The 18,653-nt window shown below is 53.2% G+C and overlaps 1 protein-coding gene and 1 pseudogene across 3 annotated transcripts in view; both read right to left on the bottom strand.

The window, feature by feature from the left end:
• Positions 1 to 2,815: 2,815 nt before the first annotated feature.
• LOC114226812 (60S ribosomal protein L24-like) lies at positions 2,816 to 3,840 on the bottom strand (annotated as a pseudogene).
• A 17-nt stretch (positions 3,841 to 3,857) lies between these two features.
• EEF2K (eukaryotic elongation factor 2 kinase) overlaps positions 3,858 to 18,653 on the bottom strand; it is a 66,994-nt gene continuing 52,198 nt past the window's right edge. For 2 of the 3 annotated variants that reach the window (XM_054714405.1, XM_054714407.1), the window contains 5 exons: positions 15,825 to 15,959; positions 15,497 to 15,685; positions 11,293 to 11,417; positions 7,496 to 7,674; positions 3,858 to 6,270 (listed from right to left, as the gene is read on the bottom strand). In XM_054714405.1, coding sequence (XP_054570380.1) covers positions 6,161 to 6,270; positions 7,496 to 7,674; positions 11,293 to 11,417; positions 15,497 to 15,685; positions 15,825 to 15,959 — 738 coding nt within the window. In that variant the 3' untranslated portion in view covers positions 3,858 to 6,160. The remainder of the gene's footprint in view (positions 6,271 to 7,495; positions 7,675 to 11,292; positions 11,418 to 15,496; positions 15,686 to 15,824; positions 15,960 to 18,653) is intronic. The other variant, XM_054714406.1, reaches the window with a different exon arrangement.

Here is an 18,653-nt window from a genome sequence, read left to right as displayed (position 1 = left end):
AATCGATGTATTTCTCTCACATTGATATTTCTCTCCGTCTTTCCCTCTCTTTTAAAAAAATCAATGGAAAAATATCCTCATGAAGATTAAAACAAACAAACAACACACACACACACACACACACACAATCTTGGGCTGTCCTTGGCTAATTTCTCTGTGAAGCAAAAATAAAAACAAGTGTAAGTGTTCCACTGTGGAACAGTTGGGCAGACGAGTTTGCCTGTTCCTCCAACTCCTAAAATTTTCTCTATTTTTTCCCTAGATTTCCTCAACTATTTCCCAACCTTTGTATTGTTACTCATTTTGGGGAGTATATTTTATTTACAAGAATGCTTTTGCTTTGAGTTCTTATAGTGACACCTTGGTCTCATTTAATGGATGCCCTAATCTATGGAAGGACATTAATAACTTTTTGTTTTTAAAGGTTTCTTCTCCCTGAAGTTTTCTGCAAGACACTTTCTTCTGTTGCTTTGATGTCCTGTATATGACATGCTTTTCTTACATATGGACATTGGCTGGGTGGTTTTTTACATTTAAGAATGAGGCTCTGGAAATTTCTGGGGGTGTGGGTTGGTGGCTGAGCATTTTCCTGTGAGGTGCTGGGGCCAGCCTGTTTCATTAGCTGGGAACACCTTCCTGTCTCTTATCTTAGGCTGGTCAGATTCCCTGGAGATTTCTTTAGTTGCTGGCCTCCTGTCAGGAGGGTCAAAGTCAGGCTACCAGAGCCTGGGAGCAAAGAGGAAAAGGCGGAGGGGAGCCGCTGCATCCAATATGGAACCCTCCACGTAATCCTTTAGCAGAGCGGCCTCTACTGCGGCAGTGTCCCAGCTTCTGCATGCTGATGGAGAGGCAGCGGCCGGCTGGCTCTACAGGGGAGGGAGCTAGTACTCTGATGCTTTAATAGCCTTTCAACTGATCCTCCAGTTTTAGCCTCATTTTATTTCCCCTTCCAGAAGGAAGAGTTCCTCTTGCCAATGCCTCAGCCTTTTGGGAGTTCTTCATGATGACAACTGGGTAGTTCCCGAGATTTCCTTACTGCTGCCCTAGGATTCAGTCTTCTTGGAGGCATTTCTAATTTAATTGCTAATTCAATTACAGCATCCAAAATTTTGTTGCTGTTGATGCCTCTTTGTCTCTATCCTCTTGGGCTGATGCCATTACAATCTCTTTCACGTAGTCACGTAGGTGGGGACTTAGGAGCATGCAAATATGTGTGTTCAGCCTACTGCCAGAGCTATGCTAAGGTGCCAATTTCTTCAAATTAAAACACCATTAGCTTGAAACCCAGTGATCACACCCGTAGCCAAGTTTCTTAAGCTTTGGATCATAAAGCATCTTTTAAATGCATACTCTTCTTTGAAGCTGATGACAACTCTGTAATGGTAGAGGATTCTTTCTGTCTTACAGCTGAGAAAAAATAAAGAAAGAAGAGGCTCACATACTTTATCTAAAGCAGAGGCAGCATACGGACCAAAATCTGGAAGGCCTTTAAAAAAATCAGAACTGATTATAAATATTAGAAGTCAGACCTTGCATTAAAAAGTTCAGTTTTCAAAAGCTCTTAGAAAACAAACCAGAAAACAGGGCAACACTGGGCACACACGCTCCAAGGTGACGAGCATTTGGAGCTGAATCAGTTGCTCCTTTCAAGGGAGCATCCAGTTTACCTCTGCCTCCAGCCAGCGCCTCCACGTCTGCCAGCAGGAGGTGTTTGAATGTGAGACCAGAGGGGAAGAAACCACTTTATTTGTAAACACAAAATGGAACTTCATACATATGCGAAAAAAATCTATACTGCAAGCCACTTCTCTGGGTCCTACCAGCGTCCACCTTGTCTAGGTTACATGGTTACCCCAGAGACTAGAAACACCAATAACACGCAGAAATCCACGCAGAGAATATTCATATTTTGCCCCACCCCCAAGCTGCATACCCTTGTGTAAACAGTTGCTGATTGGTAAAACATGTCCAGTACTGCAAACCAATGTGCAGGGGTGGGGGTGGGAAGAAATGAAGTCACTAAAACAGCAAAAGGGCAGTTTACCTGGCGGGGCCATCAAGGTGGCATTCAATAAATCCCCAGTGCCTCGAATGAGGCGGAGGGAAGAGGAACATTCAGACGCAATGGTGTTTGTTTTCTTTCCTCTTCTTACATTAATAAAGCCTTTAAAATTTTTTTCTTTATTGATTGATTTTAGAGAGAGAGGGAGAAAGAGAGGGAGGGAAACATCAATTTGTTATCTCACTTATTTATACATTCATTGGTTGATTCTTGTATGTGCCCTGACTGGGAATTGAACCTGCAACCTTGGTGTATTGGGAGATGCTCTAACCAAGTGAACTACATGGCCAGGGCCAAGCCCCTCCCCACTTTTCCCACCTGTAGTGAAACTGAACAGGATATCACAGTCCAGTTTGAGTTTACATTTTCTTCTCAGAGTGCTCTAAATAACAGCAGCTCTCAAAACCCAGCTCCAGCGTAGTGGCTAGCCAGCAGTGTCACTGCGAAGATTCTACCGTTCAGAACTGCCGTTTCTCAATCTGTGATTGGAGGCCCCAGATGACACCCCCAACTCTGCTTGTCTAATCTCCCAGACCTTCACTGGTTTCTTCATTGAAGAGAGTCTGATATTTCCCAGTTGGGCTGGACTGTCCTGGGTATGGGTAGTGGTGGTGGTGGGAGGGGGGACAGGGGACTGTTGCTGTTTGCATGCTCAGCATTTGTGGAAAAGGAGATGCCCTACCCAGCTTTAGAAGGCACAAAACTAGGTGTTTTTTTTTGTGTGTGTGTGTGTGTGTGTGTGTGTGTGTTTAGTTATAGTCAGGTCTTTATTTAAGAATCTCATCTGCCAACTGAGCGTTTCCCACCACCACGGGGAGCAGAAACCTTCACAGGCTTCGACGCTTTGCTCAGGCGCAGCCTTTGAGGGAGCCCTAGCAGCAGCCAGTGCTGTCTTTTTAGGCGCTTGCTTAGCCTTTTTTGCTTCCTTGGCAGCCCTGATAGCTTGTTCTCGTTGACTTTCCTAACTTCAAGTTTCTGGTTCCTCTTGGCCATTCTATCAGCAAGAGATGCACCAGTGGTGGCCCTCTGGAATCTGACTGCATGGCAGGGTCTTTCCTTTTGAATTTCTTCTGTCTGTTTTTGTGCTTTCTTCTGTAGAGGACAGTCCAGTTTATCTGTCCAGGATTCCTCTTGGAAAGGAATGCCGACTCGCATTTTGCATTAAGAAACTGGAAAACCTTCCCGTTGGTCCTGGTGTAGCGCCTCCCATGTCCCCCGCCTCCCGTGTCCAGGGTAGATCTTGTGCCCACTGAAACCGCACAGCTCGACCTGCATGGCTGCAGCTGCCGGAGAGCAGGAAAGATGGCGAGAGCACAAAACTAGGTTTTGAAGATCAAGTAAATTCTTCTGCTGGCTCAGAAGGATCTCAACATCCTACTGATCATTTTACTCTCAATGGTCCTTAGAGAAGCATTTGCTTAACTCCACATGCAGGCCCTGGCAGCCTCCTGCAGGAGAGGGCCCCACCTGCTGACATTAAGGCCTTGTGGGCGGGTGGGTGGAGATGCAGGGGTGGTGGTTCAAGCCAATCCAAACACTGCATCGCTAACTGCATGGAAAAACCAGAGTGCAGAGTGCAGAGTGAGTGCAGTGACCTGGCTCTCCATTGTCCACAATTACTGAGTGCCTGCCCTGTGCCACGGCACGGTGTGTTTGAGCCCTGGAGGTCGAAAACGGATAGCTCATGCCCAAAGCTTAATACAGTAGGTCTCAATCAAGGATTAGAGCGGGGGTGGGAACACTACAGCCCAGGCAGCCACCTGCTTTCAAAATAAAGTTGTTTTTTTTAAAATATATTTTATTGATTTTTACAGAGAGGGATAGAGAGTTAGAAACATCAATGAGAGAGAATCATCAATCAGCTGCCTCCTGCACACCCCCTACTGGGGATGTGCCCGCAACCGAGGTACATGCCCTTGACCGGAATCGAACCTGGGACCTTTCAGTCCGCAGGCCGACGCTCCATCCACTGAGCCAAACCGGTTTTGGCTCAAAATAAAGTTTTATTGGAACACCAGCCACGCCCTTTCATTTAAGAATTGTCTATGGCTGCTTCTGCTCTACCACAGCAGGGCTGAGCCCTGCAGAGCACATGCCTAAAATATTTACTACCTGGCCCTTTCCGAAAACGTTTGCCGATCCCAGTGTTAAAGGAAAGCACTAATGCATAACCAAGAACTGAGAGAGGTGATCAGGGAACAAATGATTTGCAAATGAAGTCTAAGAGAGAGAGAGGAGGGGCTGGCTGAATTAGTGACAACAAAGGAGCATGAATGAAAGGAGGCCTGATTACTCGGAAGAGGGAAGCCACAAGAAAATTGCTCGGGACTTACATTTAACTGCATGCAACTGGTCTAAAACCAAAAGCTACTACTTGACCTGCTGAGCCCCAGCCTCTGAAGGGAACTGGCTGTGACAAGCCCACAGGCAATCGAGGGGCCGCCAGCAGAGGTGCCCAAGGGCGCTCGGGGCCTCGCTCCGCTGGCTTTTCCTTTCACACACTCTGGCTTTGGAACCAGCCGCACAGGTTCACGGCGCCGCTGCAAGGCCCTCTCAGGAACAGTCAGAAAGGTTTGCATGTCACACTGTGTTAAACAAATAAAGAGAAGCTCCTTCGTCACTTGGGGTTCATCACAACAGTCTGTTTTCTTTGCGATTTGAAATGCCAACTGAAATCATGCTGACATTAATTGAATTCTTTTTTTATTTTTCAATCCTCACCTGAGGATATTTTTAAATTGATTTTTAGAGAGTGGAAGGGAGGGAAAGAGACAGAGAGGGAAACATCGATGTGAGAGAAACACATCGACTGGTTGCCTCCCCAAAATGCCCCGACCTGGCCAAGGATCAAGCCTACAACCAAGGTATGTGCCCGTGACCAGAACCAAAGCCGGGCTCTTCAGTCTGCGGGCAGATGCTCTACCCACTGAGCCAAACCAGCTAGGGCTGAAATCTTTTTTTTCCTGCTTCCCAATAACCCTCAGAAACAGTGGCAAGTGCTCCGCCAAGCGGCACAGCCTTAACCATCCTCCGCAGGCTTTCCCGGGTCCACGCTGCATCCAGCAGCTTCCCACGCTCAGCGGGGCGAGCGAGCTCCGGGACAGGCTGAAATCTCCGAGGAAAAAGCTCATTATGTACAGCCAGCCGTCGCCTGGCCGGTGGAACCGGGATTGCCGAGTGTTGTAGTGAGTTCCTGCCGCCTCGTTCTCCAGCGTGGCAGACACGCCCGGGGTGCTGCTGCTGAAGGCACCCAACGTGAGTGACAGGAGAAGCAGGCTCGCTCCCAGCCGAGACGCCAGGACGGGGCTGGACGCCAGTGCTGAGAGAACGAGGGGTCCCGTGCCAGGGCCACGGAGCCACGCTGGGTGCTGCGGCGAGGGCTGCGCCACGCCAGGCCACTGTCCTTCCCGGGAGGTCTTGGGCGCCGACGGGCACTCAGAGGCAGGGAAGGGTGTGTGCAAACACCAAGCCGGTTTTGAAAAGGCCACTGTGGAAACCATGCCTACAAATGGGATTTGGCTGTATCCCAGGAAACCAGCTGCATTTCAGGAAGGAAAGTGAACTGAAACATGAGGAAACAGTCCGTGTGCGGGCCTCCCCAGGGCCGAAGAGGGCGGGGTGTTGACCATCTCACTTGCATGGAGCAGCGCCACGCATGCTTCCACGTGCTGAGGAGGGAGGCTGTGCACTTCGCGGACGCACACACCCCACGGAGAGTTCACGTGCAGCAACACATTCCTCATCCGCCTCAGGACACGGGCTTTGTGGGCCGGAGACGCAGTCCAGCCTGAAAACGCTGGGAGCGAAGTCCTAATGTTTTCCGAAAGCGCTTTCTTGCATCTTGTGACAAAACAACAGAAGCTCAAACCTATACGCCGGTTCGTCAGCTGCTTTTCAACCCCCACACCCCCAAAACACCGCCCTCGGGGACAGCTACGTGTCTTTGCTGATAGCAAAGACGTGTGTATGAGTCCAAGAATGATGTACAAACGTTGAAGTTCCACACACTAAAAACACCCCCACGTAACCCCAGAGGAGTTGGTGGGTCTTTCCCCGCTGGCCCTTGTGCGGGGGCTGGCCACAGGCTCTTCCTGCGAGTTACTCCTCCATCTGCGCCCAGGCCTCCTCTGCCTTCTGGTAGTACTGGTTGGCCAGCCGGCCCTTCAAGGCTTCCATCGCTGCCTCGGCTGCCTGGGTGTACAAGTCGCCTGAAAGACAGCAAAGCGGGCCTCAAACAGCTGAGCCGCCTGGTGTTTTGGCCAGCCCAGTATCCCCTCCCCTCCCTGGGAACAGCCCCCAATACTACTAATTCCCCCTCCCTCCACATGCCCTGGGTGGGGCTCTGGGTGGCCATGCGATCTGAGTGTGGCCAAACACAGTACCCTCCTCGTTCCCCACCAGGCCGCAGAGACTGGCCAGACGGAGGCACGGCCAGCCAGAGTAAGCCATCTCAATGAGTACCAGGACTGGCGTGAGGGGGGTGGGCGCTTCCATCTGAGCCCATGAGAAGCAGGCTGAGGCCTTTTGCAGGACCATTTGGAGAATGTATGCAAGTGGAAGAAACAGGTTACACACAGCCACATGTCACTTCCGGACAGGTTTGGCCACCAAATGAATTTGTGCCACATGAACAAAAACACTGGTTTTTCAGAGCTTCTGAGATGTAGAAATTCCAAATAAGGAATTACAGAATTGCTTAATTTTTTACACACCCTTAACATTTTTTAACTTAGCCTCATCCCCCATACCTGTGAAACAAGAGAGTAAGGAGTTCAGCATGTTTATTATTAACAGAAAAAAATCTAATGTGTGTGTCCACTGCTGAATGGACAAGCAGAATATAGTCCATTTGTACAATGGAATATTATCAGGCAATGAAAAGGAATGAAGTACTCATACATGCTACAACATGGATGAACCTTGAAAGTATTATGCTCCGTGAAGGAAGCCAGACACAAAAGCCACATATGCATGATTCTCTCTTTATGAAATGCCCCGAACAGGTAAATCCACACAAAAAGCAGGCCAGTGGTTTGCAGGAATGGAGGGGGCGGGAGGTCACTGCTCCCAGGACTGGCTTTCTCTCCGGCGTGCTGGGGTATCTGGACTGAGATGGTGGTGCTGGTTGCTCAACATCGTGAGGAGACTAAACAGCACTGAACTTGAACATTTTAAAATGGTGAGTTTTAGGTTAGGAAAATGTCAGTTCAATTGACTTTTAATAGTAAAGAAAACACCACCCTAATCCCCAAGCCCCTGATATATTGCCATGAAAATAAAAATGCTCATCTGCATACCAGCTCCACGAAGCCCCCTAAGCCAGCACTGTGCGGGATCCGGCCTGGCAGAATGGAGGCCCTTAGGCATCCGAAGCAGAGCCGCAGCCCCCGCTCCCCCCTCCCCCCCCGCCAGGGCAGGTCTGCCCGCCCCTACCTGATCTCTGCGGGTCCTTCTGCAGCCGGAAGCCACCCGCAAACAGCATCTCGGCCTCCCTGGCCAGCAGCGCGTATCGGGGCTCGTCTTGCATCCCGTCATACTCTCCGCCCTCGTCACAGTCCGTCTTCTCCAGGGCCGCGCTGTACCAGTGCAGAGCCTCTGGCCAGTCCTGGGACCTGGGCACAGACCAAAAGGAAGAGAGGGAGGTTACCATGGCAACCGGGCAGGAAGGAGAAGGCCCAGCGGCTGGAGGAACGAGTCCGGGATCCCAAGGGGCCACCACCTAGGAATCCTGACTCAGCACCAGATGCCACCACATCGAGGGGCCCGCCCACACCGCAGGGTCACACCCGAGGGCAGCCGCGCCCTGTCCGTCAGGGCGGGCGCACGGCCGCAGCTCTCCAGCAGCGGTGCGGGGCGGCTTCCCGTGTGAGCACGACAGCACCCTGGGGCCAGCCCTCTCAGCGGCTGGCACCCGTCGGTTTGTCCTAGTCTGTCCTATGACTGGGTGAGAGGAGGTGAGGGGGGCCCCTTCGCCAAGGCCCCCAGATCATGTGAGAGAACGGTCATCTGCGGCCTATCTCACGCGAGGCCTTGCAGCCGCAGCGGCAGGCTCCCGGGAGGGGAGGAGCGGCTCCCTCTGCTCTGCCCTCCGGCCTCAGCTCTCTCCGCTGCTGCAGCGCCTGAATGGCCGACCCACGCAGGCCCTAAGCCGATCGCAACACACAAGACGGAGCACGCAGGGCGGCAGCTCTCTCTCTGGGCGCACGCACTCACCGTGAGCATCTGTACACGCTGGGAGAGAGCAGAGACACGCTGGCCAGGCCTCTGTCTCCTGAACCGTCCCCGGAAAACAGCCCAGGACTGGCTGGCCTCTCCTCCGGGCGCTCCCTGGCCTGGCTCAGCCCTGGGTTTAGCTCCTGCTAACCTCCCCCATGCCAGGCGTTCTGTTCCCAGACACACCAGCTCCCACCTGCTCCTGCCCTTGCCCACACCTGGCGCCTCAGCGCCTGTGCCTCTTCTTCAGAGACCCCATTTCTTACGATGGCTCAGTCTGTTTACTCACCGCCGAGGACAGTTTCCCCGAAGACACGGACGGCCCCAGGAAGGCAGGGGCTGCCGGGGGTAAACACACGCCGGCCAGGACGGCCTTCGGAGCTCACCGTGACTCCACTTTATTTTACGGAAAAGGGAACTCTTCCCAAAGTTATCAGTGACACAGCTGCCCAACGGCGGTTTTAGCATTTGTCTGGAAGCCACTGAATGTATGGCAGCCCTTTCGCCTCTGGTCTCGACCCTCCCTGGTCTTGCCGGGCAAAGCAGACCTGCCCGAAACTTGAGTGAGAAAGAGCGGAAGGGCCTGATAGTGCCCTCCCCGCCCACCTCCACCCCAAGATGCCACACCCAGGGGCAGGGGGCCCACCCTGTGTTGGAATTTCCAATGACCTTTCCTTCCCCTATTTGGGGGTAACTTCTGAGAAGGTGGAAATTTGGGCCTCCATGGGGCCCTGCCTTACCCGAGTGGCCCTTAATTAACGCTCCCTGAATGGAAGAGGCTGGAGCAGCTTGGAATGAGGAAGAAGAATAAAAAAATGACTATAGTAAAAGCTAGATAAAAAAAAAGTTTAAAGATTAAACTACATAAATATTAAAAATCAATGTATCCCTAAGCCCAAAAACAGCTGTCACTGAGTGACCCTGTCCCCCCACATGTGTAGTAGTTATCTCTGAAAAAAATCTTAAGCCAGCTCATATGCCAAAGAGTTCATAGCATTAACACCTGAAAAATTCTTACAAATCAACACCAAAAACTATCATGTCAGAGAAAAAGGCACAATCATAACCCACAGAGCACCAGCACCCGCCAGGCTGGGCTTCCCCGTCACACTCGTGGCACCACGTACACCGGCGTCTGACCCGCACAGCCATGCGTGTCATTCTGTTCACCTCCCTTCCGTGACAGTGTATGTAGTCCTGAGCCCACTAAGAAGCAAGCCATGTGACAGGCCACTGCAGAAGCCGGAAGACCGGGGCTCCGCTCTGCACGCGCTCCCTCTGTGACCATGGCAAGCCCCCCACCTCTCAGGACTAGTTTACTCATTCATAAAATGGGGCCACACATCCCGGCCTGTCTGGCCAGAGAGATGTGCTGGCTCATCATTCAAACAGCCACTGAGGCAGGCCTGCTCGGAACACTGGGCCGCCGACAGTGAGACCGGCTCTCGTTCTCAGTGACATAAAATCGGCAGGGAAAGAGCGGTCCGAACACCAGGGAGCAATAGCGCAGGCACATTTTTGCACGATATGTAGGAGGCCACGTATCCAGACGGTTCAGGCCTGAGAGCTTGATATGATAGAGCCACGGCCCTGACGTTCCTTCTACACCCAGCGAGAGGGACATGCAACCTTGACCTGAAGAAGTGGAGGGTTAGAGGATGACTGTGCTCACCTGCTCCCTTCCAGGAGCCGCGGGATTAGAACTCGCTCTTCCTACTTCCATTAACTCAGTGGGGAGCCCAGCAGGAACCCCAGGAGAACCCCAGGGCATCAGCAATGGGCCCCTTTACGACAGACAAGCATGTCAAACTCGTGGCCTGGGGGCTGCATGCGGCCCACAACGAATTTTGGGGGCCCAGCCAATATAACGGTATGTAAAACACGTTTTAATAAAAGTTTCATAACTTAATTTTTACAATAACCTTTATACATAATTATTAATAACGAACTACAACGTTCGCTAATGACTTATGACTATAATCGTGATGCATCCATTTCCCTTACGTGTACCATTTCTCTCCACTAATACCAGCAGCGAGTGTTATAGCAGCCGATGGCCACATCTTTAGTCTTGGACTGACTTGTTTGGTGTGCGCAACAGGAAATATTTCGCTCTCGGAGAACAAGAAAAATAGGTTTATTTGCGTTACGCTTATTTTGTGCAGTTATTCAGTGTCTGGTAAGTTAATGTCCAAGAAAAAATATTCATTTTTATTAAAATGTTCTATTATTTTATGTTAACGATGACTCATTTATTTCAGCCCTTTGTATTCAGCATGTCTCTATCGAAATAAACCTACGTTTCTATGAAAATTGAAGCTTTTGTTTTTTTGTGGCCACATAAACTTACACCTTGTTTATTTGGCCCGTGTTAGCCTGTGAGTTTGACATGCTTGCTTTACGAGTTCAATTCCCCCACTGTCCTCTGCTCAGCCTGGACTTCTGGGACGACTCACTGGTCTAGCCAAGGAGGTGAGATGGAGCGGGGCCACCCGCTCTCCCGCCCGCCCCTCCTCCCCCTGCACAAACCAGCCTGAGCGCAGCTAAGGCAGAGTTAGCACCAGGGAAACTGCTCCGGGCCTGAGCTCACCCTGGGCTTGCTCCCCCCTCCCCTCAGAAGGGAAAAGTAAAAGTAGGAAGAGCAACTTCTACTCACCACACCCTAAGTGTGGGACACCACCCCGGCCCGAGGCTGCGTACCCTGTCAGACTCTCTCGGGAAACCTTTACCTCTGCCGGCTAAGCTGGCTGCCTGTAGCTCCTGCCCTGGGCCAGGCACAGGGAGAAGTACATCCCATTTAGCCCTCACACAACAATCCTAGGATGATCCCAGTTTACACAATGAAGAACCGGAGGCCACGGAGGTAAAGTAACTTGCCACGGACTGGAAGGCAGTGGGGAGCCGAGCCCGAAACCCAGGTCTGTACCGATACCGGAGGGGAAGCTCCCATCTGGAACCCGGTTCCCACCAACCCCCCCGCCCCCCCCCCCCCCCGCCCCGGGTGGCGGCCACAGTACCTGTCTGGGCTGAGGTTCTGGCCAGTATCAAAAGCTCGTGCCACCAAGATCATGGACTGTCTGTCACCAGCTCCAGCCGCCTTCAGTAAGTAATCAAATCCTTTGGTTTTATTTTCTTCCGTCTCCTGCCGATACCAACCAGAGGGGAGAGGAAGAGAATGAGGCCTGCACTGGAGGGGCGGCCGAGCACCTGCGGCAGGAGCTCCGTGGGTGCCCATCGGGAGGGAGAGATGGAAGCTGAGTCTATCGGCTCTGTCTTCCAAGGAGCCACTCACATCCTGCCTCCAACAGGGCAGGGCTCTCTGCTCCCACTGTTTTTGTTTTTTTTAATTTTTAAAATATATATTTTTATTGATTTCAGAGAGGAAGGGAGAGGGAAAGAGGGATAGAAACATCAATGATGAGAGAGAATCACTGATCGGCTGCCCCCCCGCACGCCCCCTACAGGGGATCAAGCCCACAACCCGGGCATGTGCCCCCAACCGGAATCGAGCCTGGGACCTTCCAGCCTGCAGTCCAATGCTCTATCCACTGAGCCAAACCAGCCAGGGCTGCTCCCACTCTGTAAGACATTCTAGCAGCTTTACTGAGACATAATTCACCACATAATCCCCCAGTGAAAGCACAAAAGTCAATAGTTTCAGCACAATGTGCAACCACCACTGTAACCACGTCAGACACCAAAACACCACACGCCTTCACCATCACCTCCAATCGCCCCACCCTACCCAGCCCCGGGCAACCACTGTTTCTTCTCTCTTATTCTTTCCAGAGAGGAAGGGAGAGGGAGAGAGAGATAGAAACACCAATGATGAGAGGGAATCACTGATCGGCTGCCTCCTGCATGCCCCTTATCAGGATCAAGCCAGCACCCCAGACATGTGCCTTACTTGGAATCGAACTGTGACCACCTGGTTGGCGCTCAACCACTGAGCCACACCGGCCAGGCTCATCTATCACCTGTTTCTAGAGATTTCACTGTTCTGGACATTTAATAAAATGTAATCATATAACATGTGGCTGGCCTCTTCCACTTGGCATAAAGCATTCGAGGTTCATCTATGTTGCAGCAGGTATTAATGCTGCATTCTTCTTATGGCCAAATAACATCCCATTGTGTAGATATACCACATTTTGATTATTCAGTCCTGGCCAGTATGTTCAGTGGTTAGAGTGTTGGCCTGTTCACCCAAGGGTCATGGGATCAATTCCAGGTCAAGGGTTCGCTCCCCGCCCCTAATCAGGGCGCTTGCAGGAGGCAACCAGTTAATGTGTCTCTCTCACATGGATGCTTCTCTCTCTTTCTCTCCCCCTCCCTCCCTCCCTTCCACTCTCTCTGAAAAGCAACGGAAAAAGTATCTTCAGGTGGGGATTAACAACACAAAGTATCACTCCCTAGTTACTCCACTACATGCTACTCTTTATCCATGGTCTTGAATCTGATGACTGTGCCTCGGGGCTGCCCGTGCCGTGTAGGGTCTTCAGCAGCATCCCTGGTCTCCACCTACTAGTGCCAGTTGCATTCCCAGAGTTTCGACAAACAAAAATGTCTCTAGACATAGCCAAGTGTCCCCTGGAAAGCGCGAGGGCAGAATGGCTGACTGAGAACCACTGGTTTTTGAAACTGTGTGGTGAATGCACCATAAACCGTGTCTTCTGCACATGTCAGAATGTCACACCTCCATCAGTTGCAACCATAAGTGGGTAGCAGATATAAAGTTCCACAATAAGTCCCGAAGCGTCCTGTGAGAATGCCCTGACTATATCGAACTTACAATAGTCTTTTAAAAAATGTATATATTTTATTGACTTCAGAGAGGAAAGGAGATGGGGAGAGAGAGAGAAAGAAACATCAATGATGAGAATCGTTGATCCGCTGCCTCCTGCACGCCCCACCCGGGGGATTGAGCCTGCAACCCAGGCATGTGCCCTGACCGGGCACTGAACCCTGACCTCCTGGTTCATAGGTCGATGCTCAACCACTGAGCCATGCCGGCCGGGCAATGATGGAGTCTTTTTATGCCCTGGCCAGTGTGGCTCGGTTAGTTGGAGTGTCCTCCCATACACTGAAAGGTTGAGTATCCTGTGGTAATCAACTGAATATATGGAAGAGAGTATTTGTTCTTTTGTTAATCCTCACCCAAGGATACTTTTTTCCCATTGATTTTCAGAGAGAGTAGAAGGGAAGGAGGGGGGCAGAGGGCAAAGGGGACACGCGGGGGGGGGGGGGGGCGGGCGGGCAAGAGGCGGTAGAAGAGAAACATCGATTGGTTGCCTCTTGCACATGCCCTAACTAGGGCCTGGGATCGACCTGCAACCCAGGTATGTGCCTTTGACTGGGAATTGAACCCATGACCCTTCAGTGCCTGGGCCGACGCTCTACCGCTGAGCCACACTGGCCAGGGCTACAATAGAGTATTTTTATGCCCTGGCTGGTATGGGTCGGCTGGTTGGAGCGTCGTCCTTATACTGAAAGGTTGCGAATTTGGTTGCTGCTCGAGGTGTATATGGAAGGCAACAAATCAATGTTCTCTCAAAATGTCTATCTGTCTGTCTCTCTCCCTCCCTTTCCCTCTCTCTAAAATCAATAAGCAGATCCTCAAGGTGAGGATTTGAAAAAAAATGGCAGAAAAGAGTACTTTTATTATTGTTTGTAAATTGCTCCACATTCTTTTTTAAAAATATATTTTTATTGATTTCACAGAGGAAGGGAGATGGAGAGATAGAAACATCAATGATGAGAGAGAATCATTGATCGGCTGCCTCCTGCACGCCCCCTACTGGGGATTGAGCCTGCAACCGGGGCATGTGCCCTTGACCAGGAATGGAACCCAGGACCCTTTAGTCCGCGGCCCGACGCTCTAAGCACTGAGCACCCTGCCAGGGCATGACTGGTGTCTTTATCAGAGGAGAAGAGACAGAGAGGAAGATGGACAGCAGGCCATGTGAGCACAGACGGAGGGGCGTGATGAGTCTATAAGCCGAGGTGCTCAGACGCCAGCACCCACGAGAAGCTGGGAGAGACAGGAAGGAGGAAGCACAGCTCTGCCAACACTTTTTTAAAAATATATTTTTATTGATTTCAGAGAGGAAGGAGAGGGAGGGAGAGAAACATCAATGAGAGAGAATCACTGATCGGCTGTCTCCTGCCTGGTCCGAGCCCTCAACCCGAACATGTGCCCTTGACCAGAATCAAACCTGGGACTCATCAGTCCACAGGCTGATGCTCTGTCCACCGAGCCACACCAGCCAGGGCTCGGCCGACACTTTAGTTCTGGACTCCTGGTCTCCGGAACGGTGAGAGAGTAAGTGCCTGTTGTTTAAGCCCCCAGTTTGTGGTCATTTGTTATGGCAGCAACAGGAAACTAATACACTACGGAATTCTATACAACAAACTAAGATTGTAAAGAAAATAAAGGTTTTGATCACATAAATCTCGGACTTTGGAGTGCCTTCCCACCTTCTTCTGGTCTGAGCCCCTCCCCACAGGCCACACCCAGGCCCGTGAGGAGGGCTGGGACCCGGGCCACGCTGAGCCCAGCCTCACCCGGCCACCTGGCCATCCACGCTCCTGCCCACAGGATCCACAGGAGGGAACAGTGCGCTGGGACCCCGCTCCACAAGGCTTCTCCGCTTCTCCAGGGAAAGACCGCGTTTTGTAGACCCTGACGGGACCTGCGCACTCGGTCCTTCCCTCACTGCGCCCAGGGGCCAGGGGCAGTGGAGCGGACCTCATGGGCTTCCCACACCCACATCCCGCAGCGTCAGACCCCACGCAGCCTCCTCTCTGCCACCCCACATGCCGCAGGCTCTGGCCGCACCAACCGCCTCCAGGCCTCAGATCTGCCAGCCTGAACTGCTCTTAATCACCATTTGGCCCTTAGGTCTAACTTAAATATCATTTTATTCATTGATTTCACAAGCAAATCCTAAGCACCTACTATGTGCTGGGCTGTTCTAGCGTCTCAGGGCACCACTGGAGCCCGCACCCAGGAAGCAGGCTGACCCGGGCCCCAGGCAGGGCCCTCCGTTCGTTCCCAACTGTCTCTTCTGCTTCTCCCATCACCCCCGCTGTACCTGCCTGGAAATGGGACGTCACCTTCCACTCACTGCCCCGGGCGGAGACCACTCTAACTTAGCAGTGCCTGGCTCTAACGGATGCTCAGACCCCAGAGGGGGAAGGTGGGCTGGTGAGGCCCCTCACCTTCAGAGCCACGTCGGCCAGGATGTGGTGCGGCAGCTGCGAGTACAGGAGTCCCAGGCCCACGATGGCCTCCAGCTCGCCCAGGTCGGCTGCGTGCTCCAAGTGGAAGATGGCCGACTCCCGGTCCCAGTCCTCGTCCTTCTCACAGAAGCGCCCGCCCTCGTGGTATCGCACCATGGCCAGATGGACCTGCCGAACAGACGGGGTGTTGGCTGGGCGGCCTGGGAGGCGGCGGCCACACCCCCGGGCCCAGCCGGCCTCCAGGAGGGAGTGTGAGCGGAGGTGAGCGCCGGTTGGTGCGAGGGCTCTGCAAAGGCACCGCCGATACCTTCCCCAGAATGGACTTCCCGATGCTCTTGCCAAGGTCCAGAGCATTGAGCCTGCGCACTTCCAGGGCCGCGGCGGAAGGCCTGGGCAGGTGGAGGCGGGCGGAGTTAAGGAGGTTCCACTTCTCCACACAGACCTGGAGGGAGAGAGCCGGGCATGGCGGGGCTCCGGGCCAGAGGCCGGGCCGGGGACAGACGGGCGCCAACAGCTGTCAGCGGCTCCCCGGGGTGAGCCTGGCCGGCCAGGTGGGAGCAAACCCTGATGGTGTCGCATTTTCTTGGACAAACAGGGCTCCATTTCTAGTCACTCAAATTCTGTCAGCTCGTGGGCGCCGAGGGCCGAGGACAGCAACGGGACACAGAGGCCCGCAGCACAGACCCCAGCGGCTCAAAGAGGTGCTTCCCTGGCCTGTCCATCTGGGCGAGGTCGGGGAGGCGAGCCCACGCGGCCCATTGGCCCGCTCTCCACACGGGCCAGAGCCAGAGGGCAGACCCGCAGCAAACCCCTCTGCTTCCCTCTGGACGGCCAGGTGCTCCGGGAATGTCTCCCAGCTAAACCAGCCCCGCTTCGCCCACCAGCGTGGCTCAGCGATTCCACGTCGACCTGGGCATGTGCCCTGACCAGGATTCGCACCTGTGGTATCGTGGTATGGTGCGATACCACGATACCACAGGTGCGAATCCTGGTCAGGGCACATGCCCAGGTCACGGTTGATTGCCGGTTGGGGGCGTGCAGGAGGCAGCCAATCAATGATTTCCTCTCATCATTAATGTTTCTCTCTCTCTCCCCCTCCCTTCCTCTCTGAAATCAATAAAAATGTATTTAAAAAATTAAAATAAAAAAATAAACATAACCCGGTTGAAAGGTTCCTTCAGAGCAGCGCCAGGCAGATGTGTGTGCCAAACACGCCACAGCCACAGTGGCCCGCAGCGGAGGGCGGTCCAGCTCAGGACGCTGGTGTCACGGCTGAAAACCGTGCCCGGGCCTGGCTGAGCCCTGACCCAGCCGGGGAAGAACCCAGAACCCGTGGTGAATCTGCTGTGCTCCAGAGGGAGCGGGAGGGGAGCCTGCAGGGGCCAGGGAGCTCCTGGCAGGAGGCGCGGAGGTGTGCCCGCAGGGCAGGAAGGCCCTTCAGGCGGGAGAGGCTCCCTAGCGGAGGCTGGAGGTGAGAGGCCTTACCGTCAGCTAGAGAGGAGCACCGTCAGCTAGAGAGGAGCACCTTTACCGTCAGCTAGAGAGGAGCACCTTTACCGTCAGCTAGAGAGGAGCACCGTCAGCTAGAGAGGAGCACCGTCAGCTAGAGAGGAGCACCTTTACCGTCAGCTAGAGAGGAGCACCGTCAGCTAGAGAGGAGCACCTTTACCGTCAGCTAGAGAGGAGCACCGTCAGCTAGAGAGGAGCACCTTTACCGTCAGCTAGAGAGGAGCACCTTTACCGTCAGCTAGAGAGGAGCACCGTCAGCTAGAGAGGAGCACCGTCAGCTAGAGAGGAGCACCGTCACCTAGAGAGGGGCACCGTCAGCTAGAGAGGGGCACCGTCAGCTAGAGAGGAGCACCGTCAGCTAGAGAGGAGCACCTTTACCGTCAGCTAGAGAGGAGCACCGTCAGCTAGAGAGGAGCACCGTCAGCTAGAGAGGAGCACCTTTACCGTCAGCTAGAGAGGAGCACCTTTACCGTCAGCTAGAGAGGAGCACCTTTACCGTCAGCTAGAGAGGAGCACCGTCAGCTAGAGAGGAGCACCGTCAGCTAGAGAGGAGCACCGTCAGCTAGAGAGGGGCACCGTCAGCTAGAGAGGAGCACCTTTACCGTCAGCTAGAGAGGAGCACCTTTACCGTCAGCTAGAGAGGAGCACCGTCAGCTAGAGAGGAGCACCTTTACCGTCAGCTAGAGAGGAGCACCGTCAGCTAGAGAGGAGCACCGTCAGCTAGAGAGGAGCACCTTTACCGTCAGCTAGAGAGGAGCACCTTTACCGTCAGCTAGAGAGGAGCACCGTCAGCTAGAGAGGAGCACCTTTACCGTCAGCTAGAGAGGAGCACCGTCAGCTAGAGAGGAGCACCGTCAGCTAGAGAGGAGCACCTTTACCGTCAGCTAGAGAGGAGCACCTTTACCGTCAGCTAGAGAGGAGCACCTTTACCGTCAGCTAGAGAGGAGCACCGTCAGCTAGAGAGGAGCACCTTTACCGTCAGCTAGAGAGGAGCACCGTCAGCTAGAGAGGAGCACCGTCAGCTAGAGAGGAGCACCTTTACCGTCAGCTAGAGAGGAGCACCTTTACCGTCAGCTAGAGAGGAGCACCGTCAGCTAGAGAGGAGCACCTTTACCGTCAGCTAGAGAGGAGCACCGTCAGCTAGAGAGGAGCACCGTCAGCTAGAGAGGGGCACCGTCAGCTAGAGAGGAGCACCGTCAGCTAGAGAGGAGCACCTTTACCGTCAGCTAGAGAGGAGCACCGTCAGCTAGAGAGGAGCACCATTACCGTCAGCTAGAGAGGAGCACCGTCAGCTAGAGAGGAGCACCTTTACCGTCAGCTAGAGAGGAGCACCTTTACCGTCAGCTAGAGAGGAGCACCATCAGCTAGAGAGGAGCACCGTCAGCTAGAGAGGAGCACCTTTACCGTCAGCTAGAGAGGAGCACCGTCAGCTAGAGAGGAGCACCATTACCGTCAGCTAGAGAGGAGCACCGTCAGCTAGAGAGGAGCACCTTTACCGTCAGCTAGAGAGGAGCACCGTCAGCTAGAGAGGAGCACCTTTACCGTCAGCTAGAGAGGAGCACCGTCAGCTAGAGAGGAGCACCTTTACCGTCAGCTAGAGAGGAGCACCGTCAGCTAGAGAGGAGCA

This window comes from Eptesicus fuscus, chromosome 4 (assembly GCF_027574615.1).
Source record: "Eptesicus fuscus isolate TK198812 chromosome 4, DD_ASM_mEF_20220401, whole genome shotgun sequence".
Classification (NCBI taxonomy): domain Eukaryota; kingdom Metazoa; phylum Chordata; class Mammalia; order Chiroptera; family Vespertilionidae; genus Eptesicus; species Eptesicus fuscus.
Note: the sequence above shows the minus strand (reverse complement) of the source record. Positions and strands in the feature narration are given on the sequence as shown.